This window comes from Pristiophorus japonicus, chromosome 9, assembly GCF_044704955.1.
Source record: "Pristiophorus japonicus isolate sPriJap1 chromosome 9, sPriJap1.hap1, whole genome shotgun sequence".
NCBI classification, from domain to species: Eukaryota; Metazoa; Chordata; class Chondrichthyes; family Pristiophoridae; genus Pristiophorus; species Pristiophorus japonicus.
This window is the reverse complement of record NC_091985.1, coordinates 33,955,469-33,968,282: the sequence shown is the minus strand read 5'-3', so window position 1 is coordinate 33,968,282 and position 12,814 is coordinate 33,955,469. Positions and strand designations below refer to the sequence as shown.

The 12,814-nt window shown below is 46.8% G+C and overlaps 1 protein-coding gene across 5 annotated transcripts in view; it reads left to right on the top strand.

Moving 5' to 3' along the window:
- The window catches only part of ltbp1 (latent transforming growth factor beta binding protein 1), a 456,945-nt gene that overhangs the window by 313,704 nt on the left and 130,427 nt on the right, over positions 1-12,814 (top strand). For all 5 annotated transcript variants that reach the window (XM_070889256.1, XM_070889254.1, XM_070889255.1 and 2 more), the window contains 4 exons: positions 318-437; positions 2,077-2,196; positions 6,878-7,000; positions 8,969-9,091. In XM_070889256.1, coding sequence (XP_070745357.1) covers positions 318-437; positions 2,077-2,196; positions 6,878-7,000; positions 8,969-9,091 — 486 coding nt within the window. The remainder of the gene's footprint in view (positions 1-317; positions 438-2,076; positions 2,197-6,877; positions 7,001-8,968; positions 9,092-12,814) is intronic.

Below are 12,814 nucleotides of genomic sequence, written 5' to 3'. Positions count from 1 at the left end.
CACTTGAGAGAGCAGACAGGGCCTCGGTTTAACGTCCCATCCTAAAGACAGCACCTCCGACAGTTCAGTTCTCTCTCAGTACTGCACTGGAATGTCAACCCAGATAATATGCTCAAGACTCTGGAATGGGACTTGAACTGACAACCTTCTGAGTCAGAGGTGAGTGTGCTACCCACTGAGCCACATGTACATGCAGTGTGAGATGTATGTGCGGTGCAAGATATATGTACAGTGTTAGATTCATGTAGTATGTGCAGTGCTGGATGCATGACATTTCTTTGCCCCTAAATGTTACTAAATGACAATCTAATTTCAAGATATTGATGAGTGCCTGAGACCTAATATCTGCGGAGAAGGCCACTGCATCAACCTCGTCGGCTCCTACAGATGCCAGTACTGTGACGCTGGGTACAGAATGAACAGAGGACAGTGTGAAGGTGGGTCTGTGTTTCAGCTCCTTTAACCACCTTGTAATACTGAATGTCTTTGAGCACTAATTCGTATTATCTGGGTGGGGGGAATATTTTGACTGCAGAATATTTGGAAGTAGAATTAGATGATGGATAAAAGAAAGACTTGGATTTATATAGCACCATTCACGACCAATGAACATCTCAAAGCACTTTACAGCCAATGAAGTATTTTTGGAGTGTAGTCACTATTGTAATGTAGGAAACACGGCAGCCAATTTGTGCACAGCAAGCTTCCACAAACAGCAATGCAATAATTACCAGATAATCTGGTTTTTTTGTTATGTTGATTGAGGAATAAATATTGGCCAGGACACTGGGGATAACTCCCCTGCCCTTGTTCAAAATATTGTCATGGGATCTTTTAGGTCCACCCGAGAGAGCAGACAGGGCCTTGGTTTAACATCGCATCCAACAGAGCAGCACTCCCTCAGCACTGCTCTGCTCTGGAGTGCAAGCCTAGATTGTTTTTTGTGCTCAAGTCCCTGGAGTGGGATTTGAACCCATAAACCTTCTGATTCAGAGGCAAGAATGCTACCCACCGAGCCACGGCTGACATTAAAAGCACAGAGTGTTTGGAGAGGCAGAGAACGAACATTGAGCAAAAAAACCACAGCAACAGTATGCTTCCAATTTAATATTATCTCTGAAGCTCTCGTTTTTGTGTCATAGTCACTGCGGTGGAGCCAAGAGAATTACAGGGAGTGACAGAAAATCAATCCAAAAGTCTCAGCTAAGATATAAACAAAAAACATGCATAACCCTTAATCTCATGCCAAAAATAAAATCAAAGGCATGAGGATGGGGCGAGGTGTCATGGTGGTGGGGGTTTCTTGGGCCGAAAGAAATGTTGGTGTGCTATTTCAACCCTCCCACCCCCACCCCCGCCCCAATTCATTTCTTCTCCTTTATTATCACTAAGTAAGCAATTGTAATCTCTTCTGCTGTACCGAGTTTACAGAAGCAGATTGCAGCTCGTGGACTGGCAGCAGTTGCTTGGCAAGGCGCTAAGAACTGCGTTAGCAGCGCTGGTTCCCGATCCTTGGCTCTTGCGTAGCTGACCCAAACCTCTAGGCAAACTTGCCAGGATCCATTTTTTCTTAAAGCAGTCTCCGCAGCGGCCGACCTTAGTGAAGGCAAGTTTCCTTTACGGTCTCGGCCAGCTACCTAAGATCCAATACTGCCGATCCGTCAGTCGGTTGTACCTTTGTGGCGGGGTCTGTAGAAAAAAACCACGTGCAACACAGCACGAACTTCGATGGGGGTGCATAGAGCTACCTCAGAAAAGCGTCTGTCATTTTTATTCTATTATTGCCTGACTAACATCAGTCCTGAACTGTAAATGGATGTACAAGTGTAGACCTGTAGTCAGAGACCACCAGAGATCTGTTCCTCATGGACCATTGGATGACCTGTCATGTAATAACCATGTCTTTTAAGAGCTAAGCAGTTTTGGAGCATTTGAACTGCAACCAAACGATCAAGGAAATGGGATGTTGTCTCTTTAAAATGTCACCCTTTTCTGTTACTGTAGAACAGTAAAATTGAACTTGAAGTATTTTCAAATGTGAGCTGAATTTGCTCCGTGATTTGTTTAAATTTACAGACATTGATGAATGCCAGGATTCCAACAAATGTCCGTCTGGAAGATGCATTAACAATCCTGGCTCTTATGAGTGCGTGTCTTGCCCAGATGGATACACAGGCAGAAATGGCCAGTGCATAGGTACGTACTGTAGTCTGACTTCAGACTGGTTCTAGGACACCTGGAGTGGGTTTGTCTACTAAGCATTCTCACGTGAAACTTTTTCAATAAAAGCTGCACTTTCCTGCAAGCATTAGCTATAATGACTAAAGATAAAATTCTAAGGATGAATTCAGCAATCCTGCATTCCCAGCAGGGAGCCAAGCCTGAAGGAGGTGTTGGTGAGATATAGAGTTACAAATCTGCAGTGCCGATTCTCCAGCCCATGTTCCCTTCAAGCATGGGTTCCCGCAGGGAATGCTGAATTAACCCTATGGAGTATACAGTGTAGATTTTTAATAATGTATATTGTACTCTCCTGTGATATATTGCACCTATAGTGTGTTGTCCTATAGTCTGTTATAAAGTAAAGGTATGTGGCCGTAATTTGTGGTCAGCGGTGAACCTAAGGCACTCACTGCTGACCTCGAAGAAACCTAATGATCGCTGTGGTGCCTTTCTCGATGTGCAATTGATTGTAGCGCAGTGTGATGGGAATCCCCAGTGAATAGCTGCAGTGACGTCAACAAGCGGTCTAAGCAGCCAATCACATTGAAGAATTCTCACAGACAGCAAACCAGGAAATAAAAAGCAGCTTTTATCTGCATGCAGTTTTAAAACATTTTACAAAGAGCGAAATAAAGATCGGGACTTTCACCTGGGGACACGGTAGAAGCTGAAATGTCATGAACAAACTTTTAGAAATTAAAAAAAGCTTTTTAAATGTTAATTTTTATTATAATGGAGAAATTTGACACACCACAAATATAAAAATTCGTTTTTCAGGGCCAGAACATTTCTTTAGCAGTCAATACGCTGTTAAAACCCCAGTTATATCGTTTCCAATAAGGCTTAACATTTAATGGGCTGTTTAGCAGTGATTTTACCGTGGAAAAGACCACATTTTTGTCAGTTCCACAGATTTCACTGATTATACTGATTGCCGGCTATGGGGGGAGAGGGAAGGGGTGCTGGGACCACAGCGCAGCCAGTGTTGGAGCAGTGAGTGACTGACCGCAACTTCATGATTTCTGCGTTTAGATGCCCGTGCGCTAAATCGTGAACTTGCGGTCAGTTTCAGAGGGGCAATGAGGTGAACAGCTCGTTGTCATTACCCACTGTAAAATCTGGGCCCTACAATACTCATCACACCTTCAGCCCCTACAGCAGTTACCGTTAGCATTTTACTAAACATCACTGTGACTACCATGAGCTATGTACCCAAGCATAATTATGGTTGAAACAAAATGCTAAGTGAGCTGTTTGTTTAATGTAAAATAGAGCTAATGTGTTATATAAAGAATACCAAATGTCTGACACCTGGTTTGAGACAATAATTCATTCTTGGAGGAGGGGGTACTGATAACGTGATCAGAGCTGCTTGATTGAGCTGCTTGACTTGTAATTCACTGGCAGACTGTACTTTGTGCTTTTACTATCCAGAGAACTTGCTTTAAAGGCAGATTTTAGAAAATATCCACAATCATCACTTTATTACATGAAACCTGTCGAGAATTCCTGGTCTTGCTAAACCAGATAGCTGGTTGGGGGTTTTATAGCAAAACTTAATAATAGACTGCAGGGAATGGGGAGTAATATGTGCAATTATAGAAAGACAAATCTCTAGTGGACAATTGTCATTAAATACAAAACAGTCTCTTGACTTTATTAAACACCGACCTGCTGATGTAAGCCTATCAGAGTGGAGCAGAGAATCATCTTGGGGTGATTAGAATGGGAGAGGAATTGGATCATTTATCAGGCACCCTCCGCCAATGCCTATTATACACTGTACAACCTGACAGAGCGGAAATCACTTGGATTTCCATGATGTCAACATATTTCAAAATGCGGCTCTCTTTTAATGAATTCTTTCACATACCCCGTACTGGCTTTGGCCGCACTGTGACCAAGTTTTTAATGTCAACGTGTTTGCTATTCTATCCTGCAAGCAAATCTGAAAATCTTGACATATATTTTGGTTCACACCATTACAGAAGTAAATATTCGTATGTACTGGGGGAAGGGGGGTGGGGGGGGAGGTGCCGTGTCATGATGTGCAAATATCAGGAGATGTTTTTCACCAATATCTAGAGATCTCTGATTAATAATTTAGATCAGAGGACAGAGTAAGGAACGTAGTAAGGTGGGCTCTAAATATTCATTGGTTAAAAAAGCTGTCCCCTTAAAAGCATCCACTTTGTTATGTAACAGCGTGTGACTATTTCCATTTATTTATCCAAGCAGTAAATTACATTGCTTTTTCTCTTGAGGGTTGTAGTCTACTCCTGCGAGCCGAGCCAGGAATAGTTTCAATCTCGTTGATAAACGCACGTCCAGTTTTATTGTGGTGGTAGCTGATCTGTGAATTAATGCTTTGCGTTCTTCTGGTTTTGTGCTAAGTATCTGGACTAGCCAGAAGCCAATATTTGCTTTGGCTTTGGGCTAGAGCTCCCTGCGTCATGACCCTTGATGAAAACATTCACTGTAATGTGTTCGCAACACTGCAAACAGGCACCACCAGATCGCTGTGATTTTTTACATTTTGCCTGCATTCGACTGTGACACTGGATAATTGCACTATGACGAAATGTGTTTGCTTTTGCGAAAATACCCTTTTGTTCAGGATTGTACCTGACTGATCTGCTCCCTTCCCCTTTGCTAATGAGTGTGTTTATAGGAACACTTTGTTCTGCTTGAATCAATTGGATGCCGATTGATTAGATGCCCGTTTATTGTTTCTGGTAGTAAACAGCTTGTCTTTAACCTCGAGCTGCTTGATCAATAACACTTCTTGTGTCAAATCTTCTCTGTTCATTATCAATGACCCGTTTCAGTCAAAAATGAGCCAACTCCTCAGTTACTAAAAAGAGACAGCATTTTAAAAGGGACAAGGCCACCCTATTAGCCCCCGCAGCCCCCACTCAAATGCCGCCTGCAGCTGTTGGTGACCCTCTTTAGATGCCACATGATGCCCACACCACACGACCACTGCTCACATGACAGGAAGGGGAACAAAACAGAGAGGACAGACAGTGAGGCAAAAAGAACTAGGAAGAGAGCAGGAGAGAAGAGAAAGAGGATGGGCAGAAGAGAAAGGGGAGACAGAGGCTGGAATTTTACTGAGAGGGCGGGATCGGAGGCGAGTCAGGTGTCAAAACAGAAATGATTGACAGTGGGTCGGGAGCCCTTTGTCAACCCGCCTCCACACTAGTCTCCCATGTGCCAGGTCTGCCAGCATGGAACAGACCCGATACTGTCATGTATGTACTTTTGGGATTACTAGCCACTAGATGGCGTCACTGTTGGAGGCCATTGGGCTGCACGCACGTATGTGCAGCCCAGGTATAAAAGGCCAGCCATTTTGTATATTAGTCACTTTTGGCCTAAATAAAGCAGAGCCAAGGTCATACCTCTTGGAGTTAAACAGTACTCAGTCCAACAGTTATTGCATACACAACAGATACTAAGCGGCGGGGGAGGCAATTTAGATCATTAAGAGGTAGTTAGAAGCCAAATAAACAAAATTTTGCCTTGTGCTTACCGTTTTGCCAACTTTTTCATGAGGTTTACGGCACTCAGGGATCACGTCAGTTAAGTAGGTCGGGTGTTCCATTAGTATCCATTCTTCTGAATAGTGGACAGCAGCAAATGTGGCATAAAAGCTATCCATTCACAGCTGTTCACTTTTCAATCTTAGAAGCTGGAGCCTTCAGGATTTGGAAGACACATTTGACCTTCATGCACTGTCACCTTCATGCACTGTCACCTTCATGCACTGCCACCTTCCTGGAACAACCTCTCTCACCATTGTCAGTTCGCTTCTGTCATCTCAACCTCACCTGCCATCTATTCCATCAGCATTGGTGTCTTTGAAAAAATCTCACCTTGGTCATCAGAATCCACCCACGATGAGCCCCAACGCCAGCATCACCAGGCATACCAGCAACACCAACAGCCGCAACACTAACCTTTTCACAACCAACTGATGCTGCACAGGACACAGGGCATCAGCACCTGCCCACATTGCTGCCCAGCAGGCCAGGAATCGCCTCACCATGGCCACATTTACTTCACTTGACGCTGTACCCTTCGTCACAATGGTCATTGGCCTGAAATGTTAACCCTGTTTCTCTCTCCACACATGCTGCCTGACCTGCTCAATATTTCCAGCATTTTCTGTTTTCATTTCATATTTCCAGCATCCATGGTGTTTAGCTTTTGTACGAATAATTCAGTGCGCTGAGGGATAAATATTAGACATTGCCATTTTGTAGGCAGTTTGTAGCAAGCCCAATCTAAGCATAAGCCTTCTTGGCAAACCAGTCAGGGGGCTCATCAGGAATCAACTCTATCTCTTTTCAGTTTCCTGTTACAAATGGGACATGTGGTCACATGCTGGGATAAATGCTATTTAAGACCAATCCAGACAGTCGCCCATTAAATTGTGCGGCAGATGGATGCTGCAGATGTTCGGTGATAAATGTGACAGCAAATAAGTTCAGAAACAAAATTCCGCTGGTTTCATTTGCTTTCTGCCATTCACTCTGTTCAATTCCCATGTGCTTAACCTCTTGTTATGGGTTTGAAGACAGCAGAGGTTTAGCCGCAGTCGTCTGCGACATCCATTTTGACCACTGGTTTTGTGTGTCTGTTTTCCTAGACATTAACGAGTGCCTCGACAGATCGGTTTGTGCAAACGGCAGATGTTCCAACCTCGAGGGGGCCTATATCTGTAGTTGTCACCGAGGGTATGAACCGTCTCTGGATGGCAGGCTGTGCAAAGGTAACCACTCCTGCAGGGGAGTAAAATCTGTAATAGCCAGTTTGGTTAGCATCAGATTACTGAATTAAAATTGTAGCACTGTAGTTGTTTGTTTAACAAGTGGAGGATTTTTTTTGACAGTAAGAGTCACTGTTTAACAACAACAATAAATTATATTTATATAGAGCCTTTAATGGTGCTTCACAGGAGTATTATGAGATAAGAAATTTGACACCTGAGCTGCATAAGTAGAAATTAGGGCAGGTGACCAAAAGCTTGGTCAACGAGGTAGGTTTAGTTTTTAAGGAGCGTCTTGAAGGAGGAAAGAGAGGTAGAGAGGCGGAGAGGTTTAGGCAGGGAGTTCCCGAGCTTGGGGCCTAGACAACAGAAGGCACGGCCACCAATGTTTGAGCGATTATAATCAGGGATGCTCAAGAGGGCAGAGATAGAGGAGTGCAAATATCTCGGGGTGAGGGGCGGGGGGGTGGGGGGCGCAGTTTGTAGGGCTGGAGGATATTATAGAGCTAGGGAAAGGTGAGGCCATAAATAACAAATATATATTTTCTTTCCTTTTGGTCTCCCGACCTTAATGCACAAACCCTAGGCAAGGTGAACAGCTATAGTACTGGAGCTGACTAACTGATGCTAGAAGGTGGACAAGTAGAGACCTGGATGACTCTCCTCCGTCCCCCTGACCCCCACCCTCGGGAGGAGGTGACTGGCCTCCTCCCGTCACTCCTCATGCCAGTTGAGATCGGAAGTTAAGCCAGCGGTGAACTGATGATCCAAGGACATGTTCATTTTCAAGTGTCGGCCTTGGTTCGGTGATATCACCTGTGAGTCAGAGGATCATAGATTCAAATCCATTCCACAGATTTAAGCACATAATCCAGGCTGACACTTTTGCTTCTGCTACCCTTTCAGGCAGTGTATTCCAGGGTATACATGGGTATATATATTTTAATAACTCCTTGATGTATTATTCTTATTGAGAGTCATATGAAGACAGAAGAAGGCCAGTTTTCAACGTCGGTAGTTTGGCGGTAATCTGATGGAGCAGGTTGCCCGCCCGTGCGGGAACTTGACCGCTTTTCATTTCCAGTTCTGAAGTTTGATCGTAGCAGCCTCTGTTGGTGAAACGAGGCTTGTGAGCGAATGGACACAGAAATTAAGAGGCCAAAACTGCCGCTTCCGTTAAGGCCTGTTACTGCCGGAAATTGGTTGCCAGCTGCAGAGTGGATTGGCCGCCGGGTTTTCGTGAAATGGTCGCCATTTTGAAAATTCCACTCCTGCGGTATCCCGGCGGTGACCCGCTCCGCTGCTGCAGATCCGTCCTAAGTGCGTCCTCAGAGTGCGCACAGCCGATGTTCCTGCCATCTCCAATCGTGAAATTCGACCGAAGAAATCTTGCTGCTGCCACTCGGTCCCGCCACCAGCTTTTTCTGCCGGTGCACTGTGCTTGGAGTGCCTGTAAAATGGCGGTGTGGCTGCCATTAAAGGGGTGGACCTACTGCCGTGGCCGCCATTTTAATTTTGGGGGGGGAATTATGCCTCCGGGTTTGGCCGGGCCGCCAACAGGCAGCCAGACACCTCCTCTTGGGTGCCAGGCTGCGGGTACCGGCCGAAACCCTCCCTGGTGGCCCGTGGACCGAACTTCAAGAATCGCACAGGCTCTCCCCATTAAGTGAAGGGGAGAGACGTGGTGACGCGCCAGCGCAATGATGTCATCAGCGCTACGTTGATGACTGACAGCGGAGGACACTCCGGCCCCCAACTTCCGCTCCTTTAGTGTGCGAACTTCCGCTCACTGTCGCACTTCCGCCCCCATTGTGACCGACTTCCGGGCCGCTGGAAAAAAAGCCCAAGAGCGGAATTTTGCTCAAGAGGCATCAACCGCGGCGGTAAAAACATCTGAAACAGGGTAGGTGCGCCGCGTTTCTGGCGGTGGGCAATTTCGGCCCCTAATTGTTTGTTTCTTCTCTGGTGCAGATGTGGACGAGTGTCAGGATGTCATCCTGTGCACCAATGGGCAATGTAGGAATACAGAGGCCTCCTTCTACTGTGAATGCAACTCCGGCCATCGTCTGGCTGCCACGGGGGACCAGTGTGAAGGTAGGAGCAAGAATATTAATCGAGTATCTTCAGAAGGATCGGGCACTAAATATCTACAGGAGGATCAAAGCTCTTGTAAAGTTTTTGTCGGCTTTCATTTTCTCTGCTGGTCTGACCAGCATTTGTGTTTGCCTGCTTTGGTCAGCGTCCATCAGGAGGGGCTGAAGGAAGCAGGGTAAATTAGGATTCCAAGGAAGTAGTTGAGTGTGTTGTGTTGTGAAGTGAACCTTGTACAAAATCAGGTAAGCTGCCCAGCATCATCTGCGTCATGGGTTAGAAGTTAATTGTCCTTTGATGCGTGGCGAGCGGACATACTTGCGTTGGAGGCAGTTCAAAGAGGGTTCACTTGGTTGATTCCGGAGATGAGGGAGTTGACTTATGAGGAAAGGTTGAGTAGGTTGGGCCTCTACTCATTGGAATTCAGAAGAATGAGAGGTGATCTTATCAAAACGTGTAAGATTATGAGGGGGCTTGACAAGGTGGATGCAGAGAGGATGTTTCCACTGATAGGGGAGACTAGAACTAGGGGGTATAATCTTAGAATAAGGGGCCGCCCATTTGAAATTGAGATGAGGAGGAATTTCTTCTCTCAGAGGGTTGTAAATCTGTGGAATTCGCTGCCTCAGAGAGCTGTGGAAGCTGGGACATTGAATAAATTTAAGACAGAGATAGACAGTTTCTTAACTGATAAGGGAATAAGGGGTTATGGGGAGCGGGCAGGGAAGTGGACCTGAGTCCGTGATCGGATCAGCCATGATCTTATTAAATGGCGGAGCAGGCTGGAGGGGCCGTATGGCCTACTCCTCCTATTTCTTATATGCTTATGTTCTTATTTTTTTCCTTTGGAAATGGTAACTCTCCGTTGGCACAGCATCGGCATCCTGAATGGTTCAGGCCAAATCCTTGCACTCAAGGTCAGTTTTCCTTGTCAGAAGCTGACTGCACATGGGTCTGTAATCTGAATTTTGCACAGAAACTGAGCTGAACGGGCGGGTGACCGATTATGTGAGCCCGCACCCCCGACGAGGCCTCACACGAGTTGGGTGGCTGAGTGGAAAATATTGGGCAGAGCAGCAATGATTTTGTACTAAGTCCCGGAAGCTCGTGGGGCTCACAAAACTCACCCTTAATCTGCCCCGTCTGTCCCGCCTCCACATGGCAGTTCGCTCATTTCACCACCATGAACATCGGGCTGCTTGCCTCGCCGGCAACCATTAACCTTTACAACTGTTCGTGGCCATGTTTCCAGATGGGATTCTGCTACATATGTAAAATGCTGTTAACAATATATGGTTCACTTAAACCTCCTTTCAGTCTAAAAAAAATGTGACATTTAAAATCACCGTACCATTATACCGTACATTTTCTCCTTCAGCGAAGAGAAAACCGCAGACCATATCACAGATGTGATGAACATTATGCAGGTCTGAGATCCTGCCTGACTGTTCCTGAGGAATCTGCCCTAAACAAAGGCTTGAATAGAATGAGGAGACTTCAAAGGGACGGAATCACCCTTTGATGGTCTGCAGAGTCAAAGCTCTTAAGAGACCAAGGGATCGAAATTGCCCTGTTCTGCACTTCCTGTTCGCACCTCTGGGAGGGCACTAACGTGGTGCCGTTTTCCCCGGGGGCAGGGGGTGGGGTAGGGGTCACTACGGCTCCCGCAAAATTGCGCGGCAGTCAGCCAAGGCGCGAAGACAGTAACGTCGCGCCCCGCTAATAGCACCCCGGGCCCGCGCACCTCCGCCGATGACGTCATCACCATGTGCGACGACCCCATGGCGACCCCCTTTCTGCCCCATGGCGGAAATTGCCTAGCACCCCGTGAGGCTGCCGCGGACGGTGCCCGCTCCAGCCTCGCGAGCCCTGAACCGGGCCGACCTCCACTCGCGCGGCGGAAGTTAAAGAGGAGGTGCGCTGCGTCGCCCACCGCCATTTTTTTTCTTTTCCTGACTCACCGGTCGGCCCGTGCTCCAGCGATGTGGCGCGGTCTGTGCAGCACGGCACTCTGATTGGATGCCGGGCTGCGGCTACGGCACCACCTGCTGGCCCAGTGGAGGCCATCAAAGGGCCTACAGAGTGCGCAGAGGCCCTCCCCTTTAACAGAAGACGAGGGGACTTGAAACGCATCGGCGCTGTGCGGAGAAGCTGCGTAACGCTGCCGATCCTGCCCGCATAGCGCCCCGAATAACACCACAACAGGAAGTGGAGCGTGCGAGATTGCGCTCCACTTCCTGTGAGGGGCATTAACCCGAATTTCGTGGCCGGGACGGGACCTCCATGCCGGGCGCAGGAAGTCCCGCCCAACTCGGTTACCACCCCCAAACGGGGTGTAACCAAATTTCACCCCCCCCCAGAATTCTGAACTGATAGCTTTGCGTAGATTATATAGGAGGGGGGGAGGCAGGGGGCAATATACATCTCAGATCCCTGGTGGAGTGGTGGATTGGCAATGGGGATGAATTCACATGGAGGTTCTGCCGCTGGTCCACTGTAACTTTGTTGGAAGAGCAGCAAATCGCTGGAAAAGTGGTGTGAATGGCATTTACGCCGGTTTCCCAGGGTTTCTGGGGCTCACACTGCAAAGTTCCTGCAAACGAGCAGAAGAACCTTCTTAAAAATCCCACCCCCATTGTTCCAACACACTGTGGACCACCTGGTCCCTGTACAGGAAATGTTGAACACATGGTTTGTGCTACATTTAAACATGTTCGAACTCTTTTGACTTTTTCCCAGCATGATATTTACTGCTCCTGGAGTAAAATACTTACAACATGAAAGTTTAAGAGCAAGAGATGCACAGAGAAAGGGAGGGAAGTTTGTGAGCACACGGATGTCTCCCAGCCATCTGAACGTGCATAGATAACATTCCTCTGTAGCACTGAGCACACTCGCCACTTAAAGCAAAAAGGCCAGTGGGCCTATAAAGGAGTAATCGCTACTTAATGAGTCTACCCGAGATCATTTGGGAGCTTCATCAAGTGAGTCTGAAAGGTCAAACTTCCTCTACATTTTCAAGATGGTGAGAGGTTTTGATGATAGACAGAGACAAATGATTTCCTCTGGCGAGTGGGTCAATGACCAGAGGTCAGAGATTAGAATCATTGGCAAAGGATCTAGAGGGGAGATGAGAAGAATTTTTTTTCACTCAGAGAGTTGTCAGGATCTGGATTGCTCTACCTGAAAAGGTGGTGGAAGCTGGTTACATCAATAATTTTAAAAGGGAGTTTGACAGGTACTTGCGGACGAGGAACTTGCAGGGTTACGGACGAAAAGCGGGGATGTAGGACTAAGCACGTCTGCTCTTTCTAAGAGCCAGCACAGGCAGGACGGGCAAAATGGCCTCTTTCTGTGCTGCGAGGTTCTATGATTCGACATCAAAAAGCCTTTTTTGTCATGAAATATAGCCAACATATACAATGTGGACATAGGAGGATAGGGGATGAAAAAAGAAATAAATGCAAATGCCAGAAATCTGAAGTAAAAGTACACAATGAGCCTGAATTTACGTTCAGAGGCTTCCCTGGGGCAGATGCTTTTGAACTGCAATAAAAGTTCTGCAGTAAAATGCAATAAAAGTAGGCCTGCTTGAGGCCCACTTATCCCGGGGTGCAGACGGTTCGCAAGAGTCCCTAGGGTCACGTGGGCCAGCCCAACCAATCAGAAAGCGGATCGCCATTGTGCTTATGGGATTACATTTACGTACAGAATCCCCATAAACAT